This window comes from Bufo gargarizans, chromosome 10, assembly GCF_014858855.1.
Source record: "Bufo gargarizans isolate SCDJY-AF-19 chromosome 10, ASM1485885v1, whole genome shotgun sequence".
Classification (NCBI taxonomy): Eukaryota; Metazoa; Chordata; class Amphibia; order Anura; family Bufonidae; genus Bufo; species Bufo gargarizans.
Genome location: NC_058089.1, coordinates 21,174,027 through 21,198,608, shown reverse-complemented (window position 1 = coordinate 21,198,608; position 24,582 = coordinate 21,174,027). Strand labels below are relative to the sequence as shown.

At 45.3% G+C, this 24,582-nt stretch overlaps 1 protein-coding gene across 1 annotated transcript in view; it reads left to right on the top strand.

The window, feature by feature from the left end:
- PTDSS2 (phosphatidylserine synthase 2) overlaps positions 1–16,590 on the top strand; it is a 63,381-nt gene extending 46,791 nt beyond the window's left edge. Inside the window, exons 5-12 of the mRNA XM_044270865.1 lie at positions 3,588–3,722; positions 7,296–7,346; positions 7,541–7,654; positions 9,905–10,023; positions 10,211–10,325; positions 12,053–12,198; positions 14,660–14,845; positions 15,956–16,590. Of these exons, the coding sequence (XP_044126800.1) occupies positions 3,588–3,722; positions 7,296–7,346; positions 7,541–7,654; positions 9,905–10,023; positions 10,211–10,325; positions 12,053–12,198; positions 14,660–14,845; positions 15,956–16,082 (993 nt within the window). The 3' untranslated portion in view covers positions 16,083–16,590. The remainder of the gene's footprint in view (positions 1–3,587; positions 3,723–7,295; positions 7,347–7,540; positions 7,655–9,904; positions 10,024–10,210; positions 10,326–12,052; positions 12,199–14,659; positions 14,846–15,955) is intronic.
- The last annotated feature ends 7,992 nt before the right edge of the window (positions 16,591–24,582 follow it).

The window sequence follows — 24,582 nt, the reverse complement described above, 5'->3', positions numbered from 1 at the left end:
TGTGAATGTCCATATTGCTTCCTTTGCTGGCTGGATACATTTTTCCATCACAATTATACACTGCTCGTATCCACCCTTCCATCCAGTATCGGTGGCCATGCTTGCACACTGTAGGAAAAAGCGCTTGCCTAAGTGCGTTCCTGTGGTCCCGGCCACCAGAAAAGTCGGTGCTTTGTTGTATAGTGTGCAAGCATGGCCACTGATGCTGGATTAAAGGGTGGGAATAGGAAAAATGACTGTAGCCAGCAAAGGAGGCAATATGGACAATCACAATACATTAGTAAGTGCCTTGTATTAACTTCCTCTACATAATAAATGCCACTTGCTGAAATGACACAACCCCTGTAAAGGATTTGTCCGGGATTTTGATATTAATGGCCTTCTTCTCAAGATAGGTCCTCGATATATGATTGGCGGTAGTGAAACTCCCTGCGATCAGATGTTTCAGAGGTCCTCCTGTGCTGGAACTGCACAGCTCTGTCCATGGTGTGGTGGACGAAGCACTGTGGTTACCTTCTCCTTCCACTACTCATTGGACCGAGTGCGTAGTTCTACTGCTGCTGGAGCAGAGATTGCATAATGTCAGAAGACACTGGTCTGATGTTGATGGCCAATCCTGGACAACCCCTTTAATGTAGTGTGTTGTGTGCTGCAGATTTCTTTTGGGTCTCCTTTTATATACAGTGCATTCGGAAAGTCTTCAGACCCTTTCACCTTCGTCACATTTTGTTATGTTGCAGCCTTAGAGGTTTTCCCCCCATCGTTCTGCACTGAATCCTCCATAATGACAAAGTGAAAACAGAATGTTAGAAATCTTTCTAATTTATTGAAAAGGTAAAACTAAAATCTTTCATTGACTTAAGTATTCAGTCCCTTTTACTTAGGCCTTAGTTTGAAGCATATTGGGCGTGATTGGAGCTTCCAGTCTTCTTGGGGATGATGCCACAAGGTTTGCACACCTGAATTTTTGGATTTTCTGCCAAGCTCTGTGAGGTTGGATGGGGACAGTCAGCCTCTGGACTCCCCCAGGTCCCCCCCAGCATGGTGCCACCACAGTGCTTCACTGTGGGGACGTTATTGGGCAGGTGATGAGCAGTGTCTGGTTTCCTCCAGACATGATTCTTTGACTTGAGGCCAAAAAGTTCAATCTTGGTTTCATCAGACCAGAGAATCTTGGTCCTCACAGTCTGAGAGTCCTTTTTTTTTTTTTTTTTTTTTTTTTTTGCAAACTGTCTTTTACAGAAGAGAGGCTTCTTTCTGGACACTGTCCTAAAGCTCAGATTGCTTTCTTCCATCTGCACACAGAATCTTTGGCGCTCAGCCAGAGTGACCCCTGAGTTCTTGGTCACCTCTCTTACCAAGGATCTTTTCCCCCCGATTAATTAGTTTGATGGGGCAGGCCGCTCTAGGACGAATCCTGGTTGTTCAAAATTTGTTTTAAGATTTATGGAGGCCACTGTGTTCTTGGGAACTTTCAGGGCAGCAGACATTTTCTCCAGATCTGTGCTTCCACACAATCCTGTCTCTGAGCTCTACAGGCAGTTCTTTCCTCCTCGTGGTTTGGTTTTTGCACTGATGTGCATTGTCAGCTGTGAGACCTTATATAGACGGGGCTGTGATTTTTTTTAAATCGTGTTCAGTCAACTGAATTTACCACAAGTGGCTTCCAGTCAAGGTGTAGAAGCATCTCAAACATGAAGAGAAATGGGAGACCCCCCCAGAGCTAAATCTAAAGTGTCAGAATACTTGAGTCTATGCAAAATTTTAGTTTTACCTTTTTCAATAAATGTTGCAAAAATTTCTAAAATTCTTTCTCATGGGGCATTGAGTGCAGGTCAATGGGGGGACCCTGCATTTTTTAAAATTTTACCACAACATGTGACAAAAGTGAGTGTCTGAAGGCTTTCCTAATGTACTGTATGTAGATGTATCTAGAATTTATTTATACGTTTGTGCTTATCCATAGAATTTTTCATATCCTCATCTCATGTCCATAGCAAGTGAGCTGCCAACCTGCCACTACCTATGGTCAAACGTTGTGCGGTTTCTGAGAAACGCTAATGCTGTATCTTATACAGTTTCCATTGGTGCGTTTTTAAGAGCTGCTGTCATTCAGAATCCAGAATCTTTTCGCTATAACCACCCTACGTATGAACGTGAAAAGCCATGAAGAATGTTCTTCTGCCACAATTGATCATCTTTAAAAATGTCAATTTCATGCATGGATTATACCATTCCTGGTTAGTTGTAGATTGAGGTCTGAATGAAGCTATTCACCGGTGTCATTTGGCGTCAACATATTCTGCGGCGCTTTACAGTCATTATCATCACTGTTCCCAGTGGGGCTCACAATCTAAGTTCCCTATCAGTATGTCTTTGGAGAGGAAACCCACGCAAACACAGGGAGAACATACAAACTCCATGCAGATGTTGTCCTTGGTTGGATTTAAACTTAGGACCCCAGCGCTGCAAGGCACCAGTGCTAACCACTGAGCCCCCGTGCTGCTTTCCCCCAGCTCCCTCAATGCCATTTATGTTTGGCGAAGAAGTGACGCTGGGCTCTATGACATTGTGTCTGGCAGCCCCGTGGATCCTTTTAAAATTGACAAGAAATATTTAAAGGGGTTTTCCGGTTATAAAAAGTTATCCCCATCCACAGGGGCTAGGGGATAACTATTAGATCGGTGGGGATCCTAGTACTGGGACCCCTACTGATCATAAGAGCAGGGGCTTTATACCTCGTGGAGCCCCCTCTGAAATGGACGGATCGGCTGGTAAGAATGCACGCCACCGCTTCATTAATTTCTATGGGAATTCCGACGATGGCACAGCGCTGTACTCGCTCCATTCACTTCTATGGAAGCGTCAGAGATAGCAGAGCGTTGTACTCGCTCCATTCACTTCTATGGAAGCGTCAGAGATAGCAGAGCGTTGTACTCGCTCCATTCACTTCTATGGAAGCGTCAGATAGCAGAGCGCTGTACTCGCTCCATTCACTTCTATGGAAGCGTCAGAGATAGCAGAGCGCTGTACTCGCTCCATTCATTTCTATGGAAGCGTCAGAGATGCAGTATAGCACTCTATCTCCAGTTCACCCATAGAAATAAATATAGCGGCAGTACGCATTCCGACCAGCTGTTCTGGCCATTTCAGAGGTGGCTCTATTGGGTATGGGGGGCCCCCCCCTGTTCTTGTGATCAATGGTAGGACCCACCACCATTCTCAGTTATCCCTTATCCTGTGGATAGGGGATAACTCTATCTAGCCGGAATATCCCTTTAAGGCACCGTGGGCAGCTTTACTAATATCGCAGAGCTGAATTTGTCATTTGTACAGTTTTTGTTCACCGGGATACCTGTGAGATACAGTAACTCAATCAGATGCCCAGCTCTCCTGCGGAAAAATAGCTGATTGCATCTCGTCCTCTCACCAGTAGCCTGCAGGGTGAGGGGCAGCAGATCCATTGGAAACTTAGGCAACGCTTTGTCACAGAGAAGCTTTCTCGCTTGCGCTGTCTGAATACGTGTATAACTAATATAGACTGCCTTAATGGATTTTGTATTTTATGCAATTTCTGATTTTTGCAGACTGTGCACGACGGAAGACAATTCATGAAGTTTATTGACCCCAAATTGGGAGTTCCTCTACCAGAGAGAGATTATGGCGGAAACTGCCTTATATACGATCCGAACAATAAAACTGATCCCTACCACAACCTCTGGGTAAGACTATTGTCACCTTAATCCACAAGCGTCACTAAGTTTTGGTAAAAACGTTATATGCCGGAGACCTAAGAAAAGTTTTGTTTGGTGGGGTTCTGAACGCTGAGACCTCCACCAATCGCTAGAATGAGGGGAGAGAAGCGCTCACATATCGCGCTTTCTCCGGACTGCATCAAGACCCATAGACTTCTCATGAGCTCGTCTCCTGCCGTGAGGAGAGTGTGCGCTGTGTATGCGTCTGTCCTCTCGTTCTAGTGATCATGGTCAATCTCCACCGATCGCTAGGACGAGGAGAGAGAGCGCTATGTGATTGCTTCTCTCTCCTCGTTCTAGTGATCGGCGACAGTCTTCACACTCAGACCTGATGAGGAGGACATAGAGTGCTTTGTGATTGCTTCTCTCTTCTCGTTCTAGTGATCAGTGTCAATCTCCACGCCCAGACCCCCACCGATCATAAGTTGTTTTTTTTTTGTTTTTTTTGTTTTTTTTTATATAAGTCTCTATGACCAAGCAAAAGTGTTACCTAAACTTAGTGACCCTTTAAGAAAATCTACTGAAAAGTTTACTTGGTAATTTCTTCAAAAATTGGTACAAACATTATGATTTATATAGCATAAATAAAATTTCAGTTTTGGTATTTTTTTATATTTTTTTTTTTACATCGAAGATCGAAGTTGGTTTAGCAAGAGAGAAAAATATAAAGGAAGGACTTGTGCTTCACCTTCTTTCTAGATCCACTTTTGGCTCAAATGTTGCATTAAAAACTGCAGGTGTTCCCAGCCTTAATGTAACTCTTCGGGTTAAGAAAAATTAAAATTGCGTTAACTGGGAAACGAACAGAGCACTCGCCTCGTGCCCTCGTTTTCCTCGATTCCAATGCTCCTCTTCTGACATCCAAGATGGCCGCACCACCTCTCAGACTACCGGATGCCCACTGTCCATTTGGTAGTCCAAGACCCTTTCTGCCGCCTTTTGGATTGGCCAGCACGGTTGACATGCGTGTGGATCTTGGATGACTGAAGAGGAGCCTGGGAATCATTGGGTCTGTAGCTGAAAAGGATGCCACCGTGGTAATTTTCAGTTTTTTCCCCAGTTATTTTTGTAATTTTATTTTTTTAAGGGGGTTGGCTCATGAGGCATCCTGTTTAACATGACGGCCGCGTGTGACAGTCAGTTGCAGCAAGTCTGGTTCCTGAGACCAGGAAGAGCGGATTTTGCTGCGGAGAGCTGCAGTCAGAGCCTCATTTCCTCGTGTGAATGCATCTTTAGGCTAAGTTCACATGTGGCAGATTTGCATTGTAGATTCTGCAGCCATTATTACAGTGAAATAGAACTGGATGGATTTTTTTATTTTATTTTTTAAATGCCATTCACATGTACCAGGAAAAAAAATCCATGAAAATGAGAGCATGCTGTGGCTTTTCAGTTCACCGGGGATTTCACTCTTTGCAATGCTTTGGGGTGAAATCTGGGGCAAATCAGCAACAGATTCCACTTGTAACACGAGCAGGATTTGCCACGGGTGCACCGTCAAATCGTCAGCAGAAATGATTCACCACGTGTGAACTTGGCCTAAAATATCTATACACTACAACATGTCCCTATCGGAAAGGATGTCCTTAGCGGTGTTCATCCTGAGCTTTCTGGTTCTTGTGGGTTTTTATCTGGTCGTAATTTATGCATCGCTATAGGCAGCTGTATCGCACCCATCATGCTCGCTCTGCACCCAGATCTGCCTCTGTGATGCCCTCTAGCAGTCGGGGCTGCGAATTTCAATGGCTGCACGGCCTTTGGGCAGGATTATTCTTCTGGCTCTCTAGCTCCAGTAAGTGACCCGCTGTGCATGTCCCCGGCCACTTAAAGAACACACAAATGGCAGCGCCGGCAGTCCATGTGTGACATTCCACATCTGGAAGTCATAGACGGCCCAAGCCTGGATTAGAAAGGATTGGAGAGGATTTGTCATCTCTCTGTCTAAACTCCAGTAACAAAATGACAAGAAGAAGGGTGAGGCGATTACTCCGAGCAAGTGCACAATGTGCATGTGGTGCTGACAATTCGGTGCAAACCTTGCTGGGCCCCATAGACCTCTGCTGCTTTAGAACACAGAGAAACATTTGATTCTTGTCGGCTCTGCTACATCTATCGGTTTATTGAGACGAGCACAGATTTCCTGGATTTGCGGACGCAATGTACCGGAGAGGGCGTTCATTCCTGTCTCCATGTGTTTAGAAACGAGATTATCAGATTAAAGCTCCTAAATGACATAGTAACTCCTAAGCCGAGAAGCCAGGGCCGTGCGCGAGGAAGGCAAATATGTCCGCGTTCAGAACCATAAGGGAGATATGTGCTGTGCCAAGAATGGGACCCGGACCCGGGGCTATCTGCCGGGGAGGAAAACAGTTTCCCAAAGGGGCTGTCCCATTTACAACGGCAGGGGATGAGTGTCCGATGGGCTGTATTTGTCCCTTGGAGTCCCTGCTGATCACGAGAACAGGGGCCCTGTGTTTTCCCAGTTGAATGGCGCCGCGGTCATGCTTGCGTGCTTGCGCCTCATTCAGCTCTATAGGACTGCTGGAGACAGCCATGTGCTTGTACTCTGCTATCTCGGGCGGTCCCATGACGTGGCAGTGTGCACGTGTGACAAATGATCAGCGGGGGCTCCAGCAGTCAGACCCTGACGATCAGAGACTTATCTCCTATCCACAGGGTTTTTAAAGGGGACGACGCCTTTAGGCCCCATGCACGCAGATCCACAAAATATAGATGCGGTCCGTGTGCTGTCCGCATTTTATTTGGGGACTCTTGTTTTCAATGGGTCCGTGGTCTGCATTTTGCAGAATGGACATACAGATGCAGAAATACGTATAATCCATTCCACAAATAGATAGAACATGTCCTATACTTGTCTGCAAATTGCGAACCCATTGCTCTGGAAAGAATGCGGATGCGACACGCAGTGCATCCATATTTTGCGGATGTGCGATTTGCGGATAGTAAAACGGATACGGCAAATGGGGCTTTAAAGGGGTTCTCATCTCAGACAATGGGGCTTGGTGGTGGCTGGACCAGAGTCCTCCAGCCACCACTTTGCAGGGCTCCGTTCTCGATATAGGTGCGGGTCCTAGTGATATTCCCCCATTGTCTGAGATGAGACAACCCCGTTCAAGAGGTTAAGAATTAGAAAAACATGGCTGCTTTCTTCCAGAAACAGTGCCACACCTGTCCACAGGTTGTGTGAGGTATTGCAACTCAGCTACATTGAAGTGAATGTTGAGTTGCAGTACTACTCCCAACCTGTGGCCAGGTGCGTCGCTGTTTTTTAACTCTCGACATCCCGTATCAAGCAGCACAAGTGTCTTATAATGTATATCACTCAGAAAACAAGTATGAAAGGGATTTTTTTTTAACTATATAAAAGAGATTGTCTGCTCATGAATTGTGCCCCTTGGGGTATATGGACACCATAGCGGGGCTCCCCTTGTTCTGGACCCTCTCCCATTATCCAGCATGGAGAGCTGCTGCCGTTGACTTGTATTACAACTGATTTGCCTTCTTGTGATGTTTTTTTAGGACAAGATAGATGGCTTTGTGCCCGCACACTTCCTTGGCTGGTATATCAAAGTAAGTCATGGCAAGCGCTGCTTTTGGTTTGGTCTGTTTTCATAGTCATATGTGGTGGGATGAGGGACCATCGCCCTTTTGGTGTCGCCTTTTCTCTAGAATTGGGTAGCCTGTCGTTGGAAGGATGTTTAGTATATCTCAGCGGTGCCTACGTCGTCTCTATCCGGCCTCATTCTTGTCCTCTTGTTTCTTAGACACTAGTGATACGAGACTGGTGGATGTGTATGATGATCAGCGTTATGTTTGAGTTCCTGGAGTACAGCCTGGAGCATCAGCTGCCCAATTTCAGTGAATGCTGGTGGGATCACGTAAGTTGCCTATATGGTAAGTGAGTGTCAGACGGTGACCTCACATGATACCTATATTACTCACAAAAAGTTAGGGATATTTGGCTTTTGGGTGAAATTTATGGAGAACGTAAAAACTTCACGTGATATTATATCATGAGAGGCCTGGCATTTAAGTAGAAGCAGCGATGGTGATTTCCTAATCTCAAACAATTTATTGAAACAAAAACAAAAGCCGACACCAGTGCTGGGTATACCCCCACAAAAATGTCAGTCTCAATAACTTGTCATGTGGCCTTCATCAATTCCAGCCTGAGCTCCTATGCTAAATCTGCTGCAGGTCTGGACAGTCTGTCTAAGCTTACTCCATCTATTAGTAAATCTGCCCCAGTGACTGTAGCCTTGCTTTTGTCACTGACGCCTATAGCAGCAGTCCAGTTGGATCATTCACATTAGATCTGTTGTCAGGGCTAAACACTAAGGGGAGAATTTAACATAGACTGATGTGATGTTTGATGCCAATCTATGATATCCTCCGCCTAGCAGTGTAAAAAATATAAACAAACAGCCCTTGTCCTGCGCGATACAGTGCAGGGAAAGGGAGAGCATCGGAGCATGAAATGCTACAATACTCCTATCAGAGGGGCTGCCTAGGGGGAAAACTGGGATTTGTCCGGGTTCAGCTTTGAACCTAGACAACCCCTTTAACTGCTCATATCTCTGTTTTAGTAGCAGCTAGAGATACCAGAATGACAGCATTATCTTCTGTACATGGGAAGATATCACTGTTAGAAATCAGGATGCAGAGAATGCAGCTGAAAGTGAAAGTAAAAGTGGGGTTTATAGCATTTATTCTCGACTCTGTTTCTAACCAGTGATATCTCCTGCTTATCTTGGGTTAATACTGTCAATACCAGCTTTCAAACAAGACCAGTTGCATGCTTCTAGCTGCTACCAATCAGGAGATATCAGCACCTAAAACAGCTCTCACCAGTTAAAGGGGTTTTCCAGAAATTAGGAAAATGAAAATACTTAAATATTACTTTATAATAAATATATTCCCAAATACCTTTCATTAGATATAATGGCTTATTTTTTCTGTGGAACAATAATCAGGGGAAACAAAATGGCCGCCGTCCTATTAGTACACACAAAACCTGTCCTAATCACACAGGAGGACAAGTTACTTCGCAACACTGAGGTAAAGAGCTGCCTTATCCTCCCCTCTGCCCTACATGTCAGGCATTATGATCCTGAATACAGCGGATAAGAACTTTAGCTGAATCTCTTGGGAATTGATACAGAGAGGAAGGCATGAAGTACAGAGAGGATGGACAGGACAGACTGTGGTAATGGAGACTGTAATACAAGTGCTGCTGCTCATTAGCCACACCTCACCCTCCTCTCATGTCTCCTCATCATCTCCATTCCTACAGAGCTTCACCTGTATTCAGGATCATAATCCCTGACTGAGCAGAGCAGAGAGGAGGACGAGGCAGCTCTTTTCCTCATTATTGTGAAGTAACTTCTCTTCCTGTATGATTAGGACAGGTTTTGTGCGCACTAATAGGACGGCGGCCATTTTGTTTCCCCTGATTGCTCCCCAGACAAAAGGAGCCATTATAAATAATGAAAGGTATTTGGGAATATATTTATTATAAAGTATTTTCACTTTCTTAATTCCTGGAGAACCCCTTTAGCTACTTTTCCGACAGCCTGAGCTGAGTTCAGGTAAATCAGTTAGTTGGTCAAAACCCTTTTGTCACTTCACCAAATATTTTTTATCATGTAGAGAAAGTTAATACAAACCACTTACTAATGTATTGTGATTCTCCATATTGCCTCCTTTGCTGGCTGGATACGTTTTTCCATCCCATCATACACTGCTGGTTTCCATGGTTACGACCCCCCTGCAATCCAGCAGCAGTGGCCGTGCTTGAACACTATAGGAAAAAGCGATCTATGTGAGCCTTGACTGTTCTGGCCAGCACTTTTTTCCTATAGCGTACAAGCACGACCACCGTTGCTGGATTGCAGGGTGGTCGTAACCATGGAAACCAGCCGTGTATAATGTGATTGAAAAATTATGCCAGCAAAGGAGGCAACATGGAGAATCACAGTACATTAGTAAGTGCCTTGTATTAACTTTCTCTACATGATAAATGCCATTTACTGAAGTGAGACGACCCCTTGAAGCGACCTGTTAAATATACACTTTCAGTATTCATTATACATTATTTTTATTTTTATATTTTTTTTACATCTTTTTAGTGGATTATGGATGTACTCGTGTGTAATGGGTTGGGAATCTATTGTGGGATGAAGACCTTAAAGTGGCTTTCTATGAAACCGTACAAATGGCAGGGCCTGTGGAACATTCCTACATACAGGTAAGTGCAAGCTCAAGATTGACGCAGAGCAACAAATGTCTGACATGATTACTGTAGACCTGAGGATCCCCGGAATAGAATAAATGTCTCCGTTTTATATGATTGGTACGAAGCCTTTCTTGTCTTGGCCATAGCTGGTGATCTGGATGGTGAGCCTGTACTTCCGGGGGCTTCTTTCTCCGTCTAGGGGTAAAATGAAGCGGATAGCCTTCCAGTTCACACCTTACAGCTGGGTGAAGTTTGAATGGAAGCCGGCATCAAATCTCCGCAGATGGTTGGCAGTGTGTGGCATTATATCTGTAGTAAGTATCATTGCACTTCGCAGGAAAGGTATGGCCACGTTTCGGGGCACCTACATGACGATATGTTTACTGTAAAACCGATTATGGGGTTGACGGACCCCTTTTAATGCTTAAAGGTCACAAGTCCGATGTAATAATTGTACCGACCTGCTGCTGATCTGTTGGCATTGGAGTAAATTTAAGATTCTAAGGCCTCATGAACACGAACCGTATCCGTTTTGCAGTCGACAAATCGTGGATCCACAAAACATGGGTCCCGGCCTGTGTGCATGCCTGTAGAAATGCCTATTCATGTCCGCAAAACAGACAAGAATAGGACATGTGCTATTTTTATGCGTATGTGGATAACGCACTGTGTGCTGTCCGCAGGGTTTGTAGCCCCATTGAAATGAATGGGACCGCATCCCATCTGCAACTACTGCGCATTGGAAGCAGACTGAACATCAGGTTGTGTGCATCAGACCTAAATGATCCTAAATGGATCAGACTTGTATTAATTGCTCGATGGAGCAGACGATTGTTGTGAAGGAAACTGTCCTTCCCGACAATGTCCTGCTCGTCATTGAAGGAGACATCGCTTGTCCCCTACAGAATCGTTGTTTGCCGGCAGCAAAAGCAGTTTAGACATCCCGATCTTTTGCCCGCAACCGATTTAGGTGACCGCTTGAAAGAACAAATTACCCAATGAACAAGCATCTTGCTCGTTCATCGGGTAATCGGAGGCACCTTTAAACAGACTGATTATTCGTAAGAACCCTAGTTAGCGATAATCTGTCCGAATATCGGGGAGCCTTTTGGCGCTGTTCTCAATCTCTCCAGATTTCTTGAAAACGTATCACTTTATGCAACACTATTTGTTCCATCAAGATGACCGAGAAACCACAATGGGACCCATTGGTCCCCGTTGTAAGTTAAAGGGAGTCTGTCACCTACTTTAGACCGCTCATATCGCATTATAGCACAGTTGCCCAACCTAACAATAGTACCTTTGTTGTGTCTGTCCCACGTCCAGAAGCTGGGGAAAAAAATCTAGAACGATATGCAAATTGGGTCCTGCAAGTGCCCAGGCCGCTGTCCGGTGTGTCCCTTGTAGTCCTCTGGCCTGCCCTCCTCTCCTACTTCATCCTCCTTTTCTGGCTTGGAGATCTCGCCCGAGCATCAGCTACCGCCAGCCCACGCATGTGCCCTTCTCTGCCCCTATGATCATACCCGGGCCCGGCGGTGACTGGCGCTCGTGTGAGATCTCCAAGCCAGAGAAGGAGGGCGGGCCAGAGGACTGCAAGGGGAGCGGTTATGTGGGCACATCGGAGAGGGTCCTGGGCACTTGCCAGGACCTAATTTGCATATCTTTATAAAGAGTTTCTTTTTTTTCTTTTTTTCAGCTACTGGAGGTGGGACAGACACAATAAAGGTAAAATTTTAATGTTGGGCAAATGTGCTAGAACGTGATATGAGCGGTCTTAAGTAGGTGACCGGCTCCCTTTGATGATGTGCTGTGGCTTCTGCTATGAACAGTAGCGTCCGCCATACCGCGCGTCACATGACGATCATACAGCATCCTAGGCAGAGAAGATGCTGTAAGTTTGGGTCATTCAACTCTGTCAGGCTTGGAATGGCGGCCGTAATACGGGCACTAACTTAGGCGGCTTTCATAATCAGCCCTTTTTGAATTGGGCGGCGCAGTCTACTTGGGTTAATGTCTGATAACCTGTGATTTCTTCTTACAGTTTTTACTGGCAGAACTTAACACATTTTACCTCAAATTCGTCCTGTGGATGCCTCCAGAACATTACCTGGTGTTGCTGCGCTTGGTGTTTTTCGTGAACGTAGGCGGGGTGGCCATGAGAGAGATCTACGACTTCATGGACGACTTGTAAGTTCATGATCTTCTTCAGTCGTCGTACTTACCTGATCTCCGGCGCTGGATCCCGGCTCGTTCGCTCTCCGACTTCCGTTGCTTGTCTCGGGTTCTTCTGCGTAAACTTCTATTTAACGCTGCTGCAGCCAACCACTGGCTGCAGCGGGGATCTTCCTCCCTTGCGTCATGTCATATAGTCATGTGATGCAAAAAGTGGTTGGCTGCTGCAGCGTCAAACAGAAAGTTTACATGAAGGGACCTGAGACAATCATTGGAGGCTAAGGAGCAAACGAGCTGGGACCCAGCGTCAGGGAAAAGGTAAGTATGATCACCAACATGGGTCTCACCAATCGGAGAGGTCTGGAAATTTGTGCACAACCCCTTTTAAATAGCTTGCTATAGCCATGATAACCAATGAGGTATATTTGTCGATTACAGAGCCATAGTTATGCTTTTCTGTATTGTGTAGTACCTTTAAACTACACTGGATGGCAGTATAGAGCTTTTTATTTTAATCATTCACTAGGTTGGGACATCTATCAGGTCAGTAATTAGAAGTAAGTTGCTGGCGTCTATTGCACCCACTAAACGCCATGCATTGACACTCATATATTATGCAGTTAACTCCTTAACTACCACTAAGGTATACAGCTGTAAATCCGGTTGCTGTTCCACGCATAAGAAAAATATCTGGCACAGTATTTTTGTGTGTACTGCCTATTGTACATACGAGATTGGGCAGCTGCTGGGGTCGGAGATAACTCTGGCAGCAGTTTACCACCTTAGTGACTGTGGCATCTATGATTCTCGGGATCTTCATTGATGGGTCTCCATGTCAACTGGGAACCTAACATAAGCCCCCATGCCTGTCTTATCAACCATGCAAAGTTCACCCCCAACAGGCAATAATGCTTGTATTATTAATTCAATTTTCCTGTGAATTTTTAAAAAAAATGGTTTGTCATAAAAATTACATGTTCTGGTATTTGGAATAAAGATAAATTATTATTTATACTGCACAATGCGTTAAAATTATAGCAGATTTTCTTTCTCCACTCAAAAATGATAAAAAAATTAAATAAAAAGTCAATAGTTACCCATAGCAGCCAATTTTTTTTAAAGAAAGGTGGGCTCTGATCGCTATGGGCCACTAAGACCGTTCTCCCTATTAGACAGTTTTGATAAAAGAGGCCCTAAGTACCCATATGGTACCTTTTGAAAACAATATTATAACTCGTCCTACTGAAAATAATCAAGCTCTTATGGCTATATGACAGAAATATGAGAAATTCTTTTCTGACCCATAAAACATGAAAAAATTGGCCTCCGTGTATTTATCGTGACGCGTACATCTAGTAATTTTCATCGCATGGCAAAGTCAGCTGATGGAACGAAGAGGTGATACTCTTCAAATTGATTTTTAACCCCTGTATTTCTAACCTGTATAAAATTTTTAACAAAGACCAACTGGAAAAATTATTTTAAGGCCAAAATGAGTAAAATGCAGTCATAAAAAAATTACCTTGATGGTGTCCATAGCCTTTGAAGGCACTGTGTGGCTTAGGTGCTACTCCCCTGACCTGCACGAATGATGCTTTTAAACGTCCTATTGGAAGGTGGGGGTGGTAGTTGGAGACAATCCTTTGTCAGTGGCACTCAGTGTTATGATGATGGCGCAGCGGCAGACGTGCGACTGGTGCTCCATTGAAATGGGAGAAGACAGGACTCCCATTCTCATGATAGGTAGGGGTCCCATCATTTTGACCCGAACTGATCAGACACTTTCCTGTGGCTGGGAGATAAGTATTGCTCATGGAATCACCTCTTTAAAGAGGTTGTCCGATTTCAGGAGGAAGCTTGGGTACCCCTGGCATCTGCCTGAAATTAAAAGAAACAGTAAGTACTTACCTCACAGATCTTGCACCGCTGCTCCAGTTCTAGATGGGATCTAATTACCCGGCTGCAGCAGTGACATCATGTTGAGGGCACATAGTCGTTGTAACCAATCGCTGGCCTCCTTGGGTGCACCGCTGAGGCCAGTTATTGGCTGTACTGGTCATGTGTTGACTACGTGACGGCACTGCTGCAGCCGAGTCAATAGACCTCAGCCGGAAGAACCAGAACAGCTGCACGGGATCTGTAAGGAAAGTACTTGCCTGTTTTTTTTCTTAATTTTAGTGAGATCCCAATGTTGTCAGGGTTCCTCCTAAAACCCCAAAGTCTCTTTAAATTTTATTGTAGCGCTTGGATGCAGTGCAAACTGGCAGTGTTCCTCCAATTCTTCTTCTGCACTGGTACCAAGTGAAGGTGAGCTGTAATCCAGTATGACAACAGGGCTACACTTTTTGTTATCACAAGGCGGTGACGAGGTCTGCCGGTTCCAAAAATGTTATATGGATGAATGGTTACTGACCGTGGAGAAATACTCGCTGATTGATTGCCAGATAACCAAAAAATGTCCCTGTTTACTCTACAGGAAGTTCCACAAGAAGCTGGGCCAGCAGGCGTGGATGGTGGCTGCCATCACCGTGACGGAGTTCCTCATTGTTGTAAAATATGATCCTTATACTATAACACTACCGCTCCCGTTCTACGTCGCGCAGTGCTGGATTCTGGGGATTGTTCTTGTCCTAGTGTGGACCGCATGGCGATTCTTTATCAGGTGAGCAGAGTCAGCAGGAACTTCCTCTGCCTGATTTCTAAGGACATTTGCACCCACAGCAGAGCATCGCTCTTTCCTTTTTGTGGAAAGAGCAATAGCTGTACTGCATGGGTTTTGCTGCACCCAATAGGCACGACGATGGATTGCACAAGAAAAGGGAGCTCTGAAAAATGAAAGGATTAGTCTGATTGGTTGCTATGGGCCGCCGTGCCCGTTTTAAAGAACTCCAGTCATTAGACAAGACTGACCCAGGGTTTCACACCTTCCAGTCCTGAAGAAGGTAATGTGCTCTTTTTCCCCTCTCATCTATGATGACGTAACATCCTGACTAGTGTTGAGCGAAGCGAGCTTTGGATGCTTCGTTCAAAACTTTGGACTAATACTGCACTGCGATCAGACTCCGTACAGTATTAGAATGTTTGTTTGGGCTCCATCGAGCCGGAGTTAGTTATTCGTGAAGTTGACTTTTGGAAAACCACTTTAAACCGAACTCTGCTTTGGTTCTGAGGTACTAGTTGGAACTGAAGCAGAGCTCGGTTTCAAATTTTAAAGTGGTTTTCCAAAAATCAACTACCGAAGTTAATCGCGTGCAACTTGGTGAATAACTAACTTTAGCTCATCGGAGCCCATACATTCTAATACTGTACGGAGACGAATCTCTGTGAGGTATTTTTCCGAAGTTTTGAACAAAGCGACTTCGGATGAAACATCCTCAGCTCGCCTCGCTCAACACTAATCATGACACTAGAACATTACATTTGACCCAGAGAACACCATATGGTAAGACGTAGGTTTTAGAGAAGAAAAGTAAGAAAAATATATTTTCCATCAGACCTCAGCTCAGACCCCCAATGTTTTAGACCTCAGATGACACCCCCAATGTTACGTAGACCCCCAGTCAGACCTCAGATCACACCTCCTTGTTAATAAGACCCAAAGGTTAATCAGACCTCAGATTACACCATTTGTGACCCGACGTTGCACAGTATGAGAACACAGAGCACGCCGACGTGTTCTATATAATTCATATATTTTATTTCTCTATCCACCTCCGTAGTGTAGGTTATGAAATTACTTTATTGCTGATAACTTTTTACCTTCTCTCCGCAGGGACATCACATTGCGCTATAAAGAAATCCGCCGTCAGAAACAAGAATACAAACCTGAAGAAGACACGTTGCAAGTCAACGGGGGAGCAAATTCTGAAAGGAACTTTTCCAAACAGAAAAGCCTCTGAGCTTTTCCACAACCATTCACGTTCTCTCCACCCAACCCACCGCTACTGAACATGAATTGTACTTTTTATATTTTAATGTATTGGATACTTCTGCTATTTAATAATGAGACCCATAAACCTCATGTTTCGCTCCCTTTTTTTTTTTTTTCTTTTTTTTTCCCTCTCACTTTTGGAATGGGAACTAGAATTTTGTGAAGGTCAAACCTGCTGATTTTGCACCAGGGAAAAAAAAAAATCAAATACAAATAACCCGAGTCTTATCATTTGCAGAAACTTTTCAATGTAGCAAATAATTTTGAAGCGTAACTTGTGCGGTTCTGTATTTTTGTTCCTTTTTTTTTTTTTTTTTTTTTTTTTATATTGGTGGTATAGTTTTGAGATTTTGTGGATTTCAGTTACTAACCAGTTAATGTTTTTAATAATGGATATGGACAAAAAAAAACTATCCAGTGTTTGTTAAAGGAAACAGATTTAATGTAAGTGAGGATGGATAAATTTTCTAAAATCACGTTGTTGTTGTGAGCCTTTGAGCGGGCTGAACTGTTTCACACGAGGGTGGCTTCCACAAGTTCATTCTGAAGCTATGCCTCGTGGTGTGGTAGACAGTGGCGTCGCCAGGGGGGGGCCAGAGGGGGCCACGGCCCCCCCTACATCAAGCTGTGCCCCCCCAACTAAAATGTCTCCCATTCATTTTGGTAATAGTTGGTGTATGCTGCGCTGCTGTGCACTGTGTAGGCACTAGGCAGCCCTACCGGACATCATCTTCACATCTGATGATCTGAGTCTCGGACTCTGTGCAGTTGCGGTCTCACTCTCTAGTCTCCACCCACCGCTGCCGCGTCCCCGGCCCCGTCCCCAGCTCCGCCCCCGGCTCCAGGACCTGACCAGATTCATTCATCTACTGGCAGCAGCTGCTTAAAGTCATATTTTTTTTTTTTCCCAACTTAAATTCCTTATAATGCGATATATTAATATATAGTGCTCTTACTCATTTTGGTTGGGTCGTTTCTTCAAAAAACAGACTTTTATAATATGTAAATGAGCTCTCTACCAGCAAGTAGGGCGGCTACTTGCTGGTAGCAGCCGCATCCTCCTTTCATAAAGACAGGGCCAGCGAACGCGCTCGTCTTTTGGCTGGCCCTATCTGCGTTCAAAATCTGGTGCCTGCGCCGTACTGGTCTTCAGTCGGCGCAGGCGCACTGAGAGGAGGATGCTCTCTCGGCCGCTCCATCCTCAATGCGCCTGCGCCGATGACGTTACATCTACACCCGGCGCAGGCGCACTGAGGAAGGAGCGGTCGAGCGAGCGTCCTCCTCTCAGTGCGCCTGCGCCGACTGAAGACTGGTACAGCGCAGGCGCCAGATTTTGAACGCAGACAGGGCCAGCCAGAAGACGAGCACGTTCGCTGGCCCTGTCAATCAACATGAGGAGGGGGCGTCTTTATGAAAGGAGGATGCGGCCGCCCTACCTGCTGGTAGAGAGCTCATTTACATATGATAAAAGTCAGTTTTTTTTTTTAAGAAACTATCCAACCAAAATGAGTAAGAGCACTATATATTAATATATCGCATTATAAGGAATTTAAGTTGGCAAAAAAAAAAAATGACTTTAGTGGGGTGACAGAAGCCCTGTAAGCCAGCCAGGCCCAGACTAGAGAACAGACAGTGCGTGGCGTGGCCCTACCCTACCGATACCGAACAGACTGGACTGAGCCTGACCTAGTGGAGACGGTGTGTAGCAGGTTAACTTAATAATAATAAGGTACAACTTACAAGTAGTGACTGAGTGGACTGACCTAGGCCTCTTTCACACTTGCGTTGTCCGGATCCGGTGTGTACTCCACTTGCCGGAATTACACGCCGGATTCGGAAAAACGCAAGTGAACTGAAAACATTTGAAGACGGATCTGTCTTCAAAATGCGTTCAGTGTTACTATGGCAGCCAGGACGCTATTAAAGTCCTGGTTGCCATAGTAGGAGCGGGGAGCGGGGGAGCAGTATACTTACAGTCCGCGCGGCTCCCGGGGCGCTCCAGAATGACTTCAGAGCGCCCCATGCGCATGGATGACGTGCCGTGCGATCACGTCATCCATGCGCGTGGGGCGCCCTGACGTCACTCTGGAGCGCCCCGGGAGCCGCACGGACGGTAAGTATGCTGCTCCCCGCTCCCCACTACACTTTACCATGGCTGCCAGGACTTTAGCGTCCCGGCAGCCATGGTAACCATTCAGAAAAAGCTAAACGTCGGATCCGGCAATGCGCCGAAACGACGTTTAGCTTAAGGCCGGATCCGGATCAATGCCTTTCAATGGGCATTAATTCCGGATCCGGCCTTGCGGCAAGTCTTCAGGATTTTTGGCCGGAGCAAAAAGCGCAGCATGCTGCGGTATTTTCTCCAGCCAAAAAACGTTCCGGTCCGGAACTGAAGACATCCTGATGCATCCTGAACGGATTTCTCTCGATTCAGAATGCATTAGGATAAAACTGATCAGGATTCTTCCGGCATAGAGCCCCGACGACGGAACTCTATGCCGGAAGAAAAGAACGCAAGTGTGAAAGAGCCCAAGTCTCTTTCTATTCTAACTAGAGAGATTAGATCTGACTCTGACTGAGTCTGAGAGGAGAGCTGGCTGGTGGCTGCCCCAGAATCTTCCTGATTTAAAAGTTTAAAGGGGTTCTGCACTTTAATTTAACTGATGATCTATACTCTGGAGAGGGAGGGAGAGATCTGTGCCACTCTGTGGATGACACTGTTAGACTCCCTTCAGACGTCCATAACAGCGGCAATGTGCGGGTCCGCATTTTTTTTCGGGAACGGAATTGTGGACCCGGAAGTGTGGGACCGCCTTTCCGTATCGGCAGCACATCGTGCTGCCCTATAGAAATTAATGGGTCCGCAATTCCGTTACGCAAATTTCGGATGTGTGAATGGGGCCTTATAGGGAGAGGGATCCCGATATGACACTGATATGGGGTGGATCTGTGGATGACACATAGCATAAGATGCTATAAACGGTATGTGTCATCCACAGATCCCCCTCCATAAGTGTCATCCACAGATCCCCAGGCAGCTAGGACATGTTGAAATCTGAGTGATTGGGGTTTTTCTTCCCTATTGCGGTTTTAGGTATTGGGTAAAGTATCGCAGCATTTCTAAGCGTACTTGTGTAAATGTATCGTTGTTATAGCTGCCCGCCTACTTTTGTCCTGGCCCCCAGTGTGCCCCCCAAAATTTGAAAGCTAGAGACGCCACTGGTGGTAGATGTGCCTCGGGTAAATCATTGGGTCATGGAGAAGTAACTAGATGAACTCTGGTGTGTGGTTTTAGAGGGCATTTTAAGGGGATATCCCATGATTAATGTAAAAAATGAGAATTGGACATGACTAGCTCTTTCTAACGAATCTAGAACCAGCCCTGTACCTCACATGGATCCAGAGATCTCCCCTTTTTTTGCTCTGCTAGATTTATATCAAGCTGGAACCTCAAGGGGGAGTGTCCTTTCTCAGGGGCGTGTCTTTCTTCTGTAGCTCTCCTTGTCACAGCTCAGAAGGCAGTTGAAAGCTGAAACTGAGCATGTGCGACCATCTCAGTAAATAGGACAAAGAAAAAAAAAACTGCATGTGGTGCTATACAGAGATTTTATTGAATAACTATACTGGCTATACTAAATGTTTAATTACATGCAATTGCAAAAGTATTCACATCCAGGGGCTGGTTTGAAAACTAGAATATTATTTTTATTTTTTTTACGGGACAACCCTTTTTAAGGGCTAGTTCACGTGACTGGATTCTATTACTTCTGCCACGTTTGGTCAGTTTGAATGCAGAGGACGTACTCGTGGTGTAGCCCCACTGAATGAGGCTAAACCATGAGTGGACATCTAATGCGCCAAGAAAACACATGTCACAGAAATACACTGCAGCTGCGTATACGGCAGCTCTGCGTCCCGTTAAAAACAATGGAACGCTGTTTCTGCCCAGTTGCTCGGCAGTTGTAGCCATGGGGTCACTAAGACTTTATAGTTGCAGCTATTCTTTAAGGAATCTTCCAGTTTCCTGAGATTAATGACTCGGGTAAGAGTATCAGATCAGTGGGGGACCGACTTCCATTAACCTGGTTGCTCAGCTGTTTGAAGGGGGGGTGTGCAGGTAAACATTGACGAGAACACCAGCCCCTTCCAATAGCTGATCAGCTAGGCTGCCGGGAGTCGGACCCCCACAAATCTGATTTTTGTCTTCACTATAATACAACCGTATAACCTCTTCCACCTCCTTTTGCATTCGAGGTGCCCCTGTGATAGAAGACTGCTGCTATAATTTAGTACCACTCTCTGGCCTGTTCTCAGATTCATGCACACAGTCGTATTAGGGGCTGTTCGAACACGTCATCATTGACACAGATTTCATCATAGAGTCCACATTGAAATCCAAGTCCAATCCAGCGCACTTGAATGGAGTCTCTGCAACCCTATTCCCACGCATCTGAAAATTTCCTGGCGGATTTTTGGCGCTGATACAGAAAATCGCCATGACAGTGAATGGCGTGGTCTTTTGGGATTTGCCCTTCTGAATGATAATGAAAATAATCCCTGTGTGCCACATATCCAATCTATTCAGGTACAAGCAGTCTGTACCCGAAGAAGGGGAGTTTCTCCTCAAAACGCGTTGTATGACCTGCTAAGAAATACTGAAGATTTCTATACTACAATTGGTTGGTTCCTTGCGCCGTGGGATTCTCTTCTTCTGTGCCACATGGCCATGGCAGAAACCAGAGTGCAAGCCTTGGACTTGTAGTAAAATATGGGCGCCCCCATCTCAGGCACAAATATTCACTAGGGCTCAGTTTATAGGAAGCTTATTAAAGGGGCTGTTTGACATTTTGATGGCCTCCCCTCGGGATAGGTCATCGATATCTGATTGATGGGCGTCCAACTCCTAGCACCCTCTCCCATCAGCTGAGCAGACTGCACAGTGCCGTATAGTGGCCGTGCCTGGTATTGCAGTTCAGGCTCATTCACTGTGCTTAGGCCATGTGACCGATGTACGTGACGTCATTGGTCTCTACAAACAGCTGATCAGCAGGCGTGTCGGGAATCGGACCCCCACCAATATTGATGACTTATCCTTAGACCTCTTTCACACAAACTATACGGATTGTGTCAGTATCTGTTCAGGAAAAAAAGGAAGGTTTTGTATGCAAGTTCACTCCATTTTATCTGCGATTCTGTTCACTGGTTTCCGTGTGGGTGCAATCCGTTTCTGATGCGTTATAATCACACTTCAAAAAACAAAACGGAAGAATTACAAACTACATTATCTCCTAGCAACCATCAGTGAAAAACACATTGCATCCGGATACCTTCCGTTTTTCACGCAAGCCCCTTTCACTTCTATGGGACCTGGGCTGCGTGAAAAACGCATAATATAGAACATGCTGTGTGAAAAATGTGCGCACAGACTCATTGAAATGAATGAGTCAGGATTCAGTCCGGATGCTAGGCGTTTGCTTCACGTACGGCACCCGGACAGAAAACTCGCTCATGTGAAAGAGGCCCACGGATGTAAAAATCTCGGACAACCCCTTTAAATGGGTTATCTTGGACTAGAAAAAAAAATGGTCTCCGGTTTTCCCCCCGAAGAAGCAAGTTTTCAGTCTGGATTCAACACCTGTAGTGAACACCCAGCTTTGGGACTGAATCCTGAGGAAAAATCGCAGCATGTTCTATATGGTAAGGTTTTTCATGCAGCTCTCAGTCTTGGTAACCTGGATAGGCTATTAGTATCATATTGGTGGGGATTCGACGGGACGTCTGACTGAGGAACATCGACAACATTGGGACAAGCAGTTGGAATTGCTCTGCACTACTGCTGCAATGTCCACGGCTTGCAGCTAAATATTGAAGAGGGAACCACGCTCACGTGAACGTCGTGACCCCTTCAGAGAGCTGATCAGTGGGAGGATAGGTCATCAATATTTGAAAACCATCCGACCCCCTTTAAATGGGTTATCTGGGAATTTCATATTAATGACCTATCCTCAGACTAGGCGGGGGGGTCCGACACCCAGGATTCCCGCCGATCAGCTCTATGAAGAGGCATGGCGCGGCTTGGTTAGAAGTGAGGCCACAGCGCTCACTGGAGTCGGACCCCCACCGATCCGATATTGATGAGCGATTCTGAGAATAGGTCATATAATATCGGAAAACCGGACCACACCTTTAAATGTTATCCAGTATTTTCATATTGATGACCTATCCTCAGGATCGGTCATGGACATCAGATCTGTGGGGGCCCGACTCTAAGGATAGGACATCACTATGAAATCCCTGGATAACCCCTTTGTGTGACATGTAGCTGTAGAAATATTCATCTAGCATGCGAGTCTTGGGGGGGGGGGGGGGGGGTCTTATTTCAAGTGTCACAGGCCTGAGGAAATACGACAGCTTACGCTGTTAATACCCCCATTTTATCATGTTATATAGAACAGGGTATGACATGTTTGCTTCCATGGTCCTGTTGCAAGCCTCACAGGCTACCAGAGGGAAGTGATGAAGAATTCCATATAGAACAGGGTCAAGACTTCATTTTCTGTGAAGGCTTAACAAGTGGAACTACCTATGAGGGTCGTGTACTGAATTTCCCATATAAAATGTGCTGTACAAAGCAAAACCACCATACAAAACCAATGTTCCCACCCTGGCAAAGCTACCTTTGATCTATAATGGAATACATGGACCTCCCTACACATAGGAGGAAGACCACAGTCATGTCTGGTCTCTTCAATGTCCTTCATGTGCACAGACATCCTGTTACACCTTGGAGATCGTTTCTATCTATCCAGGTTCATCTCATCCCCTCGCTTTTGGGAATGGGAAGTCTGCAGAATTTGACAGCGGGATATCTTAACTATCGAAATGAAGGGAAGTTGGTGGTAACCAGCTGTTGGCTTCTGGAACTAAGGCCTTTGGAAACTTGTGGTTGGATTGTCAGAATTTTTGAAATACAATAGTTTGAGATTTGTGCTGTCTGGTTTAGATCTTTTCTGTCATTTCAGTAAATGCACATGGTGGTTATAATATTATGGCTGTATCTTGTTTTTGGTTGGTCAGGCATATGTTTTCCAACAGAATTGGACTGGCCCAACAGAAGAAGACACCATTTGAAGCATTACTTGCCATTTAGGTCTATTTCTTTGCCTAAACAGATTGTACGCCAGAATTTCATCACCTACAAATATAAGTACATAGCATGCACTATATATATATTAGACACATTAGCCCACATTTATCATTGTGTTTGCACCTTATTTGGCGTATTATGGTCCAATATAGTGTTATCTGCTGTGCCACAAAATTAAAGGACATCTGTCAGCAGATTTGTAGCTATGACACCGGCTGACCTGTTACATGCGCTTGGCAGCTGAAGACATCTGTGTTGGTCCCATGTTCTTATGTGTCCGCACTGCTGTGAAAAATGATGTTTTAATATATGCAAATAAGCCTTTAGGAGCAATGGGGGCGTTACCGTTACACTTAGAGGCCCTGCTGTCTTCAACTGCCGTGCCCTATCCACTTTGATTGATAGGACCAGGTGTGATGATGTTTTCCCTGGCCTGGTCTTGTCAATATAAGTGCAGAGGGTGCGGCAGTTGCAGAGAGAGCAGAGCCTCTAGGTGTAACGGCAACGCCCCCGTTGCTCCTAGAGGCTCATTTGAATGTATTAAAATATTTTTCTCAGCAATGTGGGCACATATGAACATGGGACCAACACAGATGTCTTAAGCTGCCAAGTGCACATGTAACAGGTCAGCCAGTGTCAGAGGGACAAATAAAAAAAACGGCCAAAGGCCAGTTTTAGATAACCATATTCACTGCGTGAAACACACTCCGTGTGGGAACATGAATTCCCTTTTGTCCGGATGATTTATAATGCTGTGTGTCTCTGCCAGAATGCAACTGTAATAATTTGTACTCATATAATGCCCTCAGTACAAATCATTACAGTAGAGGTTGGGCAGAGACACACAGCATTATAAATCATTATAATGCAGTGCAGTCCGGTCAAAGGAGCAGAGTTCACTATGGGAATTCACACTACCACACGGAGCTTCACGCAGTGAATACGCTTATCTGAAACTTGCCAAAATCAAAGAAGGTGTTAAAATAAAAATGAAAAATGGTTTAACCTCCCTCTACTCCAGGCCTCCCGCTCTGGTCCTCACAGGTGTCCTTTCTTTATACGGCTGCAGTGGTGACTGCTGAAGCCAATCACTGGCCTCAGTGGTATACGGCACAACACTGCTGAGGCCAGTGATTGGCTGCAGCAGTCACGGGTATACTGGCAAGTCACCACTGAAGCTGTGGAAAAGCCGGGCAGGGGGGACACAGAGGTGTCGGGACCGGGGGAATTAAACTGGTGTGTATAATATGTTTTATTATTTTAACACATTCGCTGCCTTTATCCCAGTTTTTTTTATTTTATTAACCCTGACAACCCCTTT